Source organism: Schistocerca piceifrons, chromosome X, assembly GCF_021461385.2.
Source record: "Schistocerca piceifrons isolate TAMUIC-IGC-003096 chromosome X, iqSchPice1.1, whole genome shotgun sequence".
Taxonomy (NCBI): domain Eukaryota; kingdom Metazoa; phylum Arthropoda; class Insecta; order Orthoptera; family Acrididae; genus Schistocerca; species Schistocerca piceifrons.
In genome coordinates, this window is record NC_060149.1 from 86,600,802 (window position 1) to 86,615,238 (window position 14,437).

At 45.7% G+C, this 14,437-nt stretch overlaps 1 protein-coding gene across 2 annotated transcripts in view; it reads right to left on the reverse strand.

Annotated features, from left to right (window-relative positions):
- The window catches only part of LOC124721828 (UBX domain-containing protein 4-like), a 138,794-nt gene that overhangs the window by 49,767 nt on the left and 74,590 nt on the right, over window positions 1-14,437 (reverse strand). The window contains exons 1-2 of one of the 2 annotated variants that reach the window (XM_047246950.1): window positions 14,175-14,329; window positions 10,720-10,848 (exon numbers count right to left, since the gene is read on the reverse strand). In XM_047246950.1, coding sequence (XP_047102906.1) covers window positions 10,720-10,848; window positions 14,175-14,181 — 136 coding nt within the window. In that variant the 5' untranslated portion in view covers window positions 14,182-14,329. Of the gene's footprint in view, window positions 1-10,719; window positions 10,849-14,174; window positions 14,330-14,437 lie in introns of those variants that run through there. The other variant, XM_047246949.1, reaches the window with a different exon arrangement.

Here is a 14,437-nt window from a genome sequence, read left to right on the forward strand (position 1 = left end):
AGTTGTCATTCGACAATGTCCCACACGTGCTCGACTGGAGACAGATCGGTGATCGAGCACGCCAAGGTAAAACATTGACACTCGGTACAGCATGCTCGGTACATCAGCAGTATTCCAGAATGAGATTTTTGGAAGATAGGAGACGAGATACTGGCAGAAGTAAAGCTGTGAGGACTGGGCGTGAGTCGTGCTTCGGTAGCTCAGACGGTAGAGCATTGGCCCGCGAAAGGCAAAGGTCCCGAGTTCGAGTCTCGGTCGGGCACACAGTTTTAATCTGCCAGGAAGTTTCACATCAGCAGTAAGTGGATGTGCATTATCTTGTTGGAAAACACCCCCTGGAACGCCGTTCATTACCAGTCAGGGTGCATGGGATAACTACGAGAGTGCTCCTGCTGTCATACGATATTGCACCCCAGACTGTAACTCCAGGTATAGGTCCAGTGTGTCTATATGCAGACAGATTGGTTGCAGGCCCTCAACTGGCCTCCTCCTAACCAACATATGCCTGTCACTGGCACCAAGGCAGACCCCGCTTTCATCAGAAAAACACGACAGACCTCCACCCTGCCGTCCAATGAGCTCTCACTTGACATCACTGAAGTCGCAAATGGTGGTGGTTTGGGGTCAATGGAATGTATGCTATAGGATGTTTGGCTTAGAGTTGTCCTTGAAGTAACCAATTTGCAACAGTTCATTGTGTCACTGTGGTTCCAGCTGGTGCTCAAATGGCTGCTACAGACACAGTATGATGTGCAAGAACTATACACCGAACATGATAGTCTTCCCTCTATGTAGTGCCACATAGCCATCCAGAGCCCGGTCTTCTTGCCACCATACATTCTCCCGACCACCACTGCGAGCAATCGTGTACTGTGGCTACATTCCTGCAAAGTCTTTCTACAATATCGAAGAAGGAACTCCAGCTTCTCATAGCCCTACTGCACAACTTCATTTAAACTCAGTGAGATGTCGGTAATGGCATCTTTGTTGCCTTAAAGGCATTCTCGACTAGTATCGACACACCGTGTCCAATTTCAGAGGTAACTAATGCTCACAACAGTTACAGCGTGTATTTAAAGCAAACCTGACTGGCATCCTCACAGTGGTGCTACTAGTGCAACTCTGATGTGATCGGGACGAAATTTGAATAGACATCGTCTATCAGATGTAGAAATGTGCCCAACAAGTTTCATTTATGTCGCACAACTCCTTCTCGGTACTGCGACCTTTTTCCTCCGCCAGATCTAGATGACTTTTTGCACAAAAAGAACCCTGTGCAACACACACAATCATTTATTGTAGGATGAACAGAGTTGACAAGTTCCAGACACCAAGCTGAGTAACAAAGGAACAAATCATTATTATATTGCATCCTGTAAATGATTAAGTTATTAAAGGTGCAGCACACATTCATATGGGACCAGGATGAAGGCAGGAGCTCTGATGCAGAATTTTCTGTCCCAATTGCAGAGCCACGACATTTGTCTCGAGTGTCTGAGGGGTGCTTGAAAGCCTGTATCCAGATGGTCAGAGAGAAATTTGAGCCACACTCTCTTAAATAAGACATGCTATTCAACTGAGGTATAACAATATACAAGATTCAAGGTATCATAAAGGAAAATCCTTCTACATGTATATTCTACAGCCACTGTAGAGGGAACATCAACGGGTATATGTCCTATCAGTAACATCAGTTTTTTTGTCTCACTATTAAAAAAAAAAAAAAAAAAAAAAAAAAAAAAAGGATTAAGTCTGTATGTCAAGGAACACAGCCTAATTTCATTTATCTTAGTCTGAAGACCTCCCATACAAGATGTATGATGGAGGATCCAGAATTTGCACACAGTCTTTCTTGACTACATGTTATCTAAATTTGAATGTTACTTTAGTTTCTGCTGAACATTTGCTATCCAATATAACCTACTGGGTTCTATTAGTCAAAAATTAATCTAGCCAATTATATATTCCCAAAGAAACTCTATACAATAATATTTCAGGTACCACTCAGCACTGTGGTGCAAAGTCCAATGCCTTCTCAAATCTAAAATGAAGGATGGTTGGTTGATTGGTTGGTGGAGGGACCAAACTACGCAGTCATCAGTCCCTCCGACCTGAGATTAACTAAAACCGATAAAATCCCACAATTAAAGAGGGAACTACAACATCCATAAAATGATAAACTATTGACAGGGAAGGAAGGAAAAGGACAGAAGATGAGGTGAGGGGAAGAAAATGACTAATGGCAGCGGCATGAACGAAGAAGCACAGGAGACAAGAGGGATGCTCAGGACATAACAGACCCCATTAGGAAAGGAGTGGGAAGGCAGAGGGCTGGAGTGAACCACCAAGCCCAGTTGAAGCCAATCCAGTCGGGGTGAAGGCGGGAACATGAAAGCCTGCCATCCCCTCCACTCACCGATAAGTTGGAAGGGTCCCTCCCTTAAACAAAGCAATAAAAAACCCCCATCACGAATAAAATGCAAAACGAGATCCGCCGCTCAGGCATCTTCAGCCGACACCAGGAGTAGCGATTCTGGAAAGCTAAATGTCCGTCGTAGGGGGGCTAAGTTCGGGCAGTCCAATAAGATGTGAGCCACAGTCAGCATCGATCCACAACGACAGAGAGGGGGGTTCCTCACGACAGAGGAGATAACCATGAGTCAAAAAAGTATGGCCGATGTGGAGCTGGCAGAGGTAGACAGAGGCCTTATGAGAGGCCCATAAGGAGGACCACCATGGAGTTGTAGAATCCTTAATTGCCCTGAGTTTGTTTGGTGAAGAAAGAGTGCTCCATTCTGCATGCCAATGCCGAGCGAAGGTCTATTTCTGGAATGCCAATAGCGAGAGATGGCCTGGTAGTAGCTAATTTAACCAGTCGATCGGAAAGTTCATTGCCAGGAATCCCAACATGGCCTGGGGTCCAAATGAAAACCACCGAGCATCCACGTTGAGCGAGGAGAGAAAGGGAGTCCTGGATAGCAATGACCAATGGGTGGCGAGGGAAGCATTGGCCGATATCATGCAAAACACTCCATGGGTCGCTACAGATAGTGAAGGATAGTCCTGAGCAGGAGTGGATACGGTCCAATTTGCGCAAGATGGCAACCAATTCTGCAGTAAAAACACTACAGCCATCTGGCAAGGAGCGAAGTTCCGTGCATCGCGCATATGTGTAAGCAAAACCAGTGCGGCCAGCAACCATGGAGCCATCAGTACAGATCACTTCTGAACCCTGAAAGGAATTGAGGAGACAGGAGAACTGGTGGCGAAGAGTCATTGGAGGGACAGAATCCTTTGAATCGATTGGGAGATCAAGACAGAGTTGCGGCCGAGAGACGCACCATGGAGGGGTACGTGCATGAGCGGAGAAGAGACGTGGTAAAGGCAATTGCTGGAGCTCAGTAAAGAGCGACTGAATGCGGACAGCCATGGTAAGCCCACATCGTGGCCGCTGCTGTGGCAGGGTGATCTCCATGTCTGGATAAAGGAGACCATAATTAGGGTGCTTTGGGGTGCAGCGAATGTGGAGCACATAGGATATCAGTTGTTGCCGGCACAAAACTCGCAGTGGTGGAATCCCCGCCTCTGCGAGAAGGCTAAGTACGGGGCTAGTCCGGAAGGCACCAGTCGCAAGTCGGACCCCACAGCGGTGGATGGGGTCTAGTATCTGCAGTGTCGAAGGTGACGCAGAACCATAGACAGGACTTCCATAGTCGAAATGAGACTGGACCAATGCTTGATGCAATCACAGGACAACAGAGCAGTCTGCACTCCAGGTGGTATTGCACAGACACCTAAGAACATTGAGATGGGACCAGCATACCCTCTTCAGCTGGCGAAGGTGAGGGAGCCACGTCAATCAGGCATTGAAGACCAGACCCAAGAAGCGATGGGTGTCCACCACCTCGAAGGGCTGGCCGACAGATTGCCCCCTGTAGACGACGTTCTGCAGCATCCATTACGGAGGAGGCGAGGTCGACACAAAAATCGTCAGCATACAAAGAGGGGGACACTGTCGGCCCAAAAGCTGTCACTAGACCATTAATGGCTATGAGAAAGAGAGGGATGCTCAGCATGGAACCCTGTGGAACCCCATTTCCTTGCCAATGGGGAGAGCTGTATGAGGAGCCAACCTGGACCCGAAAAGAGCGATAAGAAAGAAAATTACAGTTAAAAACGGGCAGAGGACTATGAAGGCCCCATTCGTGAAGGGTGGTGAGGATGTGGTGGCACCAGCTGGTGTCATAGGCTTTATGCAGATCAAAGAAGACTACAAGGAGGTGTTACCGATGGGCAAAAGCCGACCGGATAGCAGACTCTAGGTGCACCAAGTTATCCATCATAGAGCGGCCACAGCGAAAACCGCTTTGAGTTGATGACAAAAGGTCACGGGATTCAAGGATCCAAAACAGCCGCCAACTCACCATGCATTCAAGGAGCTTGTAGAGGGCATTAGTAAGGCTAATTGGACGGTAGCTATCCAACTGAAGAGGCGGCTTCCCTGGCTTCAACACCGGAACAACAATGCTTTCCTGCCACTGGGTAGGAAATACTCCCTCACCCCACAAACAGTTGAAGAGGGTCAATATACAATGGTGGACAGTCACCGAAAGTGTTGGAGCATTTGGTTATGTATCCAATCTGGTCCAGGAGCCGTGTCAGGACAAAGGGCGAGGGCACTGGCAAATTCCCACTCGCTAAATGGGGCATTATATGGTTCTGAGCAGCGAGAAACAAAAGACAAAGGCAGTCGTTCTGAACGCTCTTTTAGGAGAAGGAACGTGGGCGGATACTGAGCCGATGCCCAAGCTTGAGCAAAGTGTTGAGCAAAATTTTCTGCCACAAAGCCCAGATTGGTAATGACAATACCATGTACAGAAATTCCCACAACCCCAGTGGGAGGATGGTGGCCAAAAATTTGCCGGAGTTTCATCCAGACTTGTGAAGAGGGGATGTGGGGTCCTATGGCAGCTACATATCGTTCCCAGCAAATCCGTTTCTGAAATTTGATTAGGTAGCGGGCCCGGGCACGGAGTCTTTTAAAGACCAGAAGAAGAGCAGTAGAAGGGTGCCGCTTGAAGTGTTGAAGAGCACGGCAGTGGTCGTTTATGGCGGCAGCAATTTCTGGAGTCCACCAAGGGACCATCTTCCGGTAGGGGGAACCTGAAGAAGAAGGGATTGCTGAAACAGCTGCTGAAAGGATGGAGGCAGTCAATGACTGAGTAGATTCATCAACACTGTCGTGTGGCAATACAGGGGGGATGGGAGCAGAGGAGAAGGCACCCCAATCAGCCTTAGATAGGGCCCACCTGGGAAGGTGACAGAGCGAGAGACACTGAAGGATGGTCAAAACAATCGGGTAATGGACGTTGTCACATAAGTCGTCGTGGACGCCCCACTCAATGGCAGGAAGAATGCCGGGACTGCAGATGGAGAGGTCAATGGTTGAGAAAGTGCCGTGTGCCACACTAAAGTGTGTGGGAGCGTCAGAGTTTAGTAAACAGAGGTCAAGCCCTGCCAGAACAGCTTCAACTGTCCTGCCCAGGGCAGTAGTCGCATGACTACCCCAAAGAGGGTTGTGGGCATTAAAGTCCCCTAATAACAGGAAGGGAGAAGGGAGTTGTTGAAGAAGGGTGGTGAGGGCATGCAATGTGGGCGACCTGTTAGGTGGAAGGTAAAGATTACAGATTGTGATTGGAGTGGCCAGATGGACCCCGACAGCAATGGCTTCCAGAATAGTATGGAGGGGAACCCATTTACTAACAATGTCCTTGTGGACCAAGGCGCAAACACCACCAGAAGCCCACAAAGGGGCCAATTCGGTTCTGACAGAAAGCATGGAACCCACGAAGGGTCAGTGAGTAAGAATTGACAAAATGGGTCTCCTGGAGCGCAATACAAGTGGCAGAGTAGAAGGAAAGAAGGGGCTGCAACTCTGGAAGGTGACGCAAATATCCATTACAATTCCACTGGAAGATTCTCAAGCCGGAGTCCAAAGTGGAAGTGATTGGACTGGAGGCGGTCACGCCACCGAGTTGGTATCCATCATCGATAAGGATGGGGTAATATCCATATAGGTGGGGTCAGACTCTGTTGGTTCATTGACTGTAGGAGGGGAAGGCTGCACCTCAGGGGGTACCAGAGGGGCCTTACCCTTGTTCCTGTGTTTCTGCTACTTCTCTCGGGAAGGAAGAGAAGGGCAGTCTTCAGCGAGGGCAGGCACGGAATTACACCGGGCAATCTTGGTGCCCACCGTCTGCGATTCACGCCGCGAATGTGGAGCAGTAGATCGCCTTCCAGGGGGGTGTCAGGAAGAGGTGTCCTGGGAGGGAGCTCCAGTACCAGCGGCCGCCAAAGGAGGGCAGCACTTCTCCGGCAGGGGAGGCGGAGCAGCACCCGAAGGGGTGGGTATGGGTACTGAAGGTGAGGGGGAGTGGGAGGGGGGGGGGGGAGGAGGAGGAAGAGGAGTTGGAGGAGGAAGCTCAAGGCATGGGGCAAATGGGGTGGGGCTAGGAAGAGGAGGGGGTAGGAGGGTGAATGGACATAATTGAAGGAAAAGTAGAGGCCATAGACAGGCTGGAGCCGGTCATATTTTTGACGAGCCTCAGTGTAGATGAGCCGATCTAAGGTTTTGTACTCTTGAATCCTTCTTTCTTTCAGAAACACCAGGCATGTAGGCGAGTGTGGAGAATGATGTCCATTACAATTTACACACATTAGCGGAGGAGCACAGGCACTCCCCTCATCGAGGGGGCACCTGCAGTCACCACAGAGGGGATCAGTGGTGCAGCGGGAAGACGTGTTCAAACCTTAAGCACTTAAAACATCTCATCAGTGGTGGAATATAAGGTTTTACATCACACTGATACACTATTACCTTGACCTTCTCTGGGAGGACATCCCCCTCAAAGACCAGGATAAAGGTGCCCATAGCGATGCGATTGTTTGGAGGGCCTCGCTGCACGTGGCAAATAAAACGAACCCCTTGCTGCTGGAGGTTAGCACAGAGCTCCTCAGGGAAAATAATGCCATGTACTGAGTTCAAAGATTGGTGGGGCGTGACGGAGACTGGGACGCCACAGAGATGGTCACAAGCACACAGGGTGAGAGATTGGGCAGCAGAAGACGTCTTGATGAGCAAAGCACCGGACCACATTTTACTCATCAATTCAACTTCACCATACTTATCTTCAATCGTCTCCACAAAAAGCAAAGGCTTTGTCGTGGCAAAACTACCGCCATCTGTCCTGTTACAAACCAGGTACTGACGGAAAGGTTTCAACCCAAGCTGGCGAGCTTGCCCCCTCCTCCCACGGGGTGGCCAGGGAGGGGAAGGCCGAAGGATCAGAAGAAAGAGTGTCACGTTTGCCAGGATGGTGAAGCTTTTGTCGCTTCATGCGCAAGGTGCCCGCCCTAGTACCACCCACTCTGATCAGGGGCTCACCCCGTGGGTGCCACCCAGCCACAGCAAGGGCCGTCTGGCACAGGGGTCATTGCCGGGAGTCCTGGTACCCCAAAACAATGAGCATCGACTCCTGGGCATACATGAGGCATTAACAGCTCAGGTACTAGCAGTGTGATCACTGTGGTTTCAGGGGGCCCAGCCAAGTGGGTACTTAACAGGCCCGCCACATGGACTGGCTACATTGCTGGTGACCTAGCAGGAGTGGGGCAAGGGTGCCAAGGGAAAGGGGAGGGGAGGGGGAGAGGATCCTGCACCATGAAAGCTTGTTAGGGAGTTCATCCCCAAATGGCTCATACTGAACGGAAAATTTTTGGAAATGGAGGTCAAACCCCAAGGGGACCAAAAATGCTGAAAAGGAAGATGGAAACAGCAAACTAAACAATAGCTCAGACCAAAACAAAGCCAGGACGATAACCAGGTCGACATAAAGAAGTCCACTAAGAGGGAAAAGAGGGGGCAGGGACAAAGGAGCAAGGAGAGGGAGGAAGAGGAACAGGGATGGTAATGCAGTCTTCAAAGGAAAGGAAAGGAGGCCGCAATAGCTCGGGGCCCCGTGCGCGCCACACATGTACCCACAAAAGGACTGTGGGCCCCCTGGGGGGCTAAAATGAAGGACACAAACAGTTTTATCAAATACCACCACTGTCCTAGTTCTACCCAAATAACATCATTCTGCCACACTGGCTGCTGCTGGATACATTAGATATCTATTTTTTTCCCCACATTTTCTGCTATGAAGACTTCTCAAATATTAGTATAGTATAATCTATTAAAATGAATGAATATACTTTGATTCGAGTCCTAGCGCTTATCAAACAATATAATCATCAAAATAAGGGATTGGTCAGACTTCACAGTTTGCCAACTTGACATGTCTGTAATTGCAAAGTTCACTCAACAATGTTTTTACGACTGTGCAATTGGAAGAGTGCTTGGAACTAACCCAAGTATGCCTACTTCAATAGATTATATTGGCTTTACAGATGAAACGGCACAGCAATGAAAATAAAGAAACATTTAATCCATCCAGTGGCAGCCAATGTGGTACAATGCTAACATTTAGGCAATTTGTAGTGGCTGTGTATCCTACTAGAACCTAAATTTCTTAGCATTTCTGGTCAACTTTTTGCCTCTCCCATCTCTGCTGTAACACTGTTGCAGTTGTTAATCCCCTCCTCTCAGATAACAGTCTTTATGTAGCCAGAAGGTACGAAATATTTCCCTTGCAAGTGGGCTGTTGGACTAACTGCTTAAAGTAGTGAAAAATAATGTGTTAAATATTACTTTGAATGACTGTATGTTCTCACCACTGGTAAGATAGACATAATTTTTCCAGCTGGCACAAGGCAAAATAAAGTGGCCCGTAATACTACACATTAAGATTTGTGAGAGTGTTGGCATGGTAGACATCTCATTTGATAAGTGCGCATCACCTGGAAGTAAGTACTGCTTATAAATACGATTAGTGTACTGAGGGAGCTTAATTTTTTAATACCAGAACAAAAACATTTAAGAGCGGTCATTTCAAAACCAAATGTGGAAAAACTGGGACCTAATACAAAGGCTTTTGCCATTATTATGATGTGACTACACAAAATGTACTGACACAACAACCATCCAGGAACAAAACTGATTAGCAGCAGAAATGACAGAAATTAACATGCAAATATTTGTTCTTGCACTGGAATATGCCTCCTTGTACCATAGTCCCTAGATCAAGAGCCATTAATATGTCTCATACACTGACAAGCCAGAACATTATGATCACTGACCTACTATTAATATAAACCCATCCAGGCGATAGCAGCATCATCTAGTGGGCAATGACTGCTACCCAGACACACATACAGTGCATGTAGTATCAGTGAGGGTGCTGTCCGTGCGTAGAATGAGGAAGGTGCGGGACCTATCCGAGTTTGACGAAGAGCCAATTGTGATGGCCTGGAGGCTCGGCATGAGCATTTCAGAAACTGCATGACTTTTCGGGTGTTCGAGGAGAGCTGTGGTGAGTGTCTTTAACATGTGGTGAAACCACACCCAGACATTGTAGGGGTTGGGCGGCCACCCCTCATTACAGATGTCGGACGTTGTAGGCTGGGTAGACTGGTAAAACAGGACAGGTAGTGAACTGTGGCAGAATTAACATCAGACTTTAATGATGGGCAGAGTACAAGTGTATCTGAACACACAGTGCACTGGAAACACTTAAAAATGGGCCTACACAGCCAATGACCCCATTCATGCGCCAATGTTAACGCCGCAGCATCAGCAACTACGACAGAAATGGGAACATGACCATTGGCACTGGATGTTGGTACAGTGGCAGAGCACTGCAAGATCTGGTGACTCCTGATACCTTCATCATCATGCCGATAGGAAGGTGCCAATCCATCATCTTCCAGGGTAACAGCTTCCTGACTCCTGAACTGTGAGATGGACACAAGCTGCTGGCACCTCCATTATACCCTGGGGAACATTCACATGGGAATCCATAGGTTTGGTGGAGCTTGTGCAAGGTACCATGACAGCCAAGGAGTATCATACATTGGCTGCAAATCACATACACCCCTTCATGACCATTGTGTTTCCCAACAACAGTGGCAATTTTCAACAAGATAGTGCACCACATCACAAGGCTAGGAGTGTGATGGAGTGGTCTGATGAACACAGTGGCAAGTTCTAATTGACATGCTGGGTCCCTAACTCGCCAGATCTGAACCTGACTGAACACATTTGGGATGTGATTGAATGTGGAATCAGAGCCAATCACTCCCCTCCCTGGAATTTAGAGGAATTAGGTGACTTATGTGGAGATGCAGTGCCAACTCCCTCCGGCAACCTACCAAGATCTCATTGCTTCCATGCTGTGACATGTTGCCACTATTAGTCATGCCAAAGCTGGACATACTGGCTATTAGATAGGTGGTCATTATGTTCTGGCTGATCAGTGTATATAATTGTAAAATGGTTTGGATAGAAGCAATAAAAATATTGAATTTTGCTGGACCAAATGCAATCAAGTTGAGACTATATTGTGATATTATCATCATCATCATCATCATCATCATCATCATCATCATCATCATCCAACAACAACAACAACACAATTTCTTATTTCATCCTTCATCAGTATTAAACTGCATCCCATGTATACAGAAAATTAAACCATATAACAAGAGGTGGGTGTGCAATGTCATATAAGAACACTATAAACTTAAAAATACTATAAAATTTAAGTAAAATCTAAAGGATACAGACATCTTCAAACTGTAAATGTAATTCACTGTGATACTGTGTTGACATTACTACTATATTTTTATCTCTCAAAGTGCTTGACCAAGATTCCAGGACTGCAGCTATTTTTCTTCCGGCTCCATCACCACCTGAAATTAGACAGATTAGTTGTTAACAAGTGACAATAGAGCCATGCAATACAGTTAGTTTGAAACATATAACTTGCAATGCAATAATGTGTGTAGCAGAACTGATGGTCAATAATTCACACATGGGAAGTACAGGTTAAAAGTAGTTAAAAAAACTCCAAGAAATATGGGTCCACAAATCAACTGCTGTTGAGATACAACACATTTTCTATTCCAGAATGAGATTTTCACTCTGCAGCGGAGTGTGCACTGATATGAAACTTCCTGGCAGATTAAAACTGTGTGGCCGACCGAGACTCGAACTCGGGACCTTTGCCTTTCACGGGCAAGTTTGGAAGGTAGGAGACGAGATACTGGCAGAAGTAAAGCTGTGAGTACCGGGCGTGAGTCGTGCTTCGGTAGCTCAGATGGTAGAGCACTTGCCCGTAAAAGGCAAAGGTCCCGAGTTCGAGTCTCAGTCGGGCACACAGTTTTAATCTGCCAGGAAGTTTCACATTTTCTATCGCGGTTCATCAGTGTCTAGGAACACATGGCATCCCTAAATGTTCAAGTAGGCATTCGGTATGTTGTCCATGTGTCTGAATGCAACATTGAACTCATCTCTGAAATGAGTTGCGAACTCTCTCAGGCGGTCCTGGGAAATTCTGTAAATGCTGGATGGCTGCTTCAATCCACAAACATAATTCCTCAAGAGAGTTGATCTTGGTAGCATAGACCTGGCTTTTGACATGACCCTACACACATAAATCCATGGGATTTAAATTTGGAGACCTTGGATGCCATGGCACAAGCCCTCCTCTACCTATCCAATGTTGACCATACATCCGAGTACTCATAAGTGAGAATGTGCTGGAGCACTGTCATGCATGAACCACATGTTCAGGCATTGGTTCAGTGAGACATCATCATGTACATCAGATGTCATGATACATGTATTGCATTAGGACTGAAATGCCCCAAATGTGGCCATTATGATAGTTAAAAATACCGTCACATATAAATCCAGCCTCATCTGTGAACAGACTACTGCTTACAAACAGGGGATTCAGGGTACACTGTTGTTGCACCCATTGGCAGAAATTCTCTCTAGGAGGTAAGTCTGCAATGTTGGGGCTTGCTCTCACTGGAGATGATCTAGATAGAGTACTCGCTGATGTAAAATCTGCCACATACTGCTATGGCTCAGGACACGCTCTTGGGTAGCAATCCTCTGGTTGAAGTATTCCGATGTTTGTGTACAATGCGCAACACCCTTTCCTCAACATTGGGCATTATGGATCTGGGTCGACCTTCTTGTACATGGTATGCGAAATTCCCCGTTTCTCTAAGATGGTGATGTAACCAGCTAAATATACACCTGCAGAGAGGAAAAGCTCCTTCATACATTTGTGCAGCCTCAAGGACACTGCCATTCACTTTGCCATACATGAAGTGGATGTCAGTGTACTCTTCATTGGTGCCTTCATGTTCGTAAGTCACTATGATGCCAGTATGGCACAATGCACAGAGGGGGAAAGGGAAGTGGTGGCGTGTGTAAACAAAAGGATAGTCTATCCCAAACCTTGAGATACCAACATAAATACCACGTTATCCAGAGGCATTAAAGTTGTTTCCAAATCAAATTAATGGGATACCTTGGCAATGGTTGGTTTGCGGACCATGTTTATTGGAGATTTTTAGCTACTTTTGGCTTGTACTTTCCAAGTGTGAACTATTGACCATCACTTCTGAAGTTTTCTGTATAACCAGATCATTCAAACTGGCAGGGAGAAAGTATGTTAGGAAGCACAAAGGTCGACTGCCAACTACAGTTATTAAAATTTTTATCAATAGAATGAAGTATTGAAACTGTGTTCAATTAACCTGCCCATCATTATCTATATTTGAACTTCAGCACTCTATGACTATGAAGGATAAATTAATTACCACAGAGAAATTATACCCGGGGACCTAAAGAGAAAGAAAATGATACCAAAAGCCCATGACATCGACAGACTATGACTAGTGAAAACTGGCAAAATAATCTGGTGAGAATGGTGACAAACTGCAAAGAATGGTGAGTGACAGCAAGACTTGTGACACACACTTTAATCAAACCTCCACCTTTCATGGATCTGTATGGTGGGGTGTGAAGGTTCTATAGACAAGGATTATTTGTGTGCATAACATAACAGGAACGTAAGTCAGCAATTTTGTCAAACTCAGAATTCACTGACGGAACAGAATAAGCTCAATGATCTACCTAGAGAAGCTGAGAAGGTATGAACAGTTACATACAGTTGTATGGGCAGTTGATATGATCATCTTGCAAAACTCGTACAGATGCATAACCAGGATGTAGAGGAACTGGAGAAAAAAATGGATGAAAAGAGCTAAGGAAAGTACAAGCTGCAATATGGTAACAAAGATTAAAAATGAAGACATCCCATGTCAGACAATAAGAATACAGAAGCGTAGCATAATAAAGGAGACAACTAATACCACAATTAAACACTCAAAACTGTAAATATGAAGGCTGAATTAATCCATATGAAAATATGCCTAATACAATACAGAGATTAAGTCCACAGCTCTAATAGGTACAATAATGCAATACATCAGCAGTTCAGAACAATGAATAAACATTGTGCAGCAGTACAACCATTTCAGCAATCCATGCCACCATGGCCCTGTCATATGTCTCCCTTCCCACTCTGCCAGAAAACCACCTCAGAAACTCTGTTAATATACATTCACACTAGGGTGGCTCTTATCTATCATTTTTTTAAAGTATTTGATCAGTTTTCTTAAGCTACCACCACAACTGATTCTATTCCACATAAAAATAAACTGTGTGAAATTTAGGCTCAGTAAGATAATAAAAATAGGCACCTCTGCCCTTTCAGTTTGAAAATCCATAAAAAAAAAAAAAAAAAAAAAAAAAAAAAAAAAATCAAATTTTTTGACAACAAATTCGTTCATTACTAAATGTAGGCAGCTCATTTACTTTAGTCTCTCTAACTAAAAGGCCAGTGACCTTGAGCCTGGTGGAGACTGAACAGAGTGAACTGAGCTGTTCCTTAAGAACTATGGTCCTTTTCGAGAGGAGGCAGCAGCTGCAGAAAGTATAATATCTTCATCTCATTTACAGGAGAAAATGTAGTTGCTCAAGCAATTACTTGTGTGAAATAACTGGAAGCTTACTGCCATCTGCATTAATTATTTTCATTTGAAATTTGGAAGTGTGTGAATTAACTGTGTCAAAATTTTTCTCCGAGTATCTTTCCATGTTGCAGGAGCTACACGTCATGCAAAGTTGATGACAAACGCTGTTAATTGCTCATTACCTCCCATGATGAATTTGAAGTGTCACAGGTTCTGTGGCTCCTTTGCAACCAAAGCACCATGTTTGAATTTCAGCAGTCCTTCAAAACTTTATTAATGTCAGGTGGTCAACTGTGAAATCTCTCACGTTGCTTTACAAAAACTGAAATACCATCAATGGTATCTGTCTCCTCAGTCCACTGCCTTGGTATTTCTTACCTAATTTCATAAATGAAAATAGCCAATACAGTGAATTGTGAGATCAAACAAACAGATGGAAGTATTA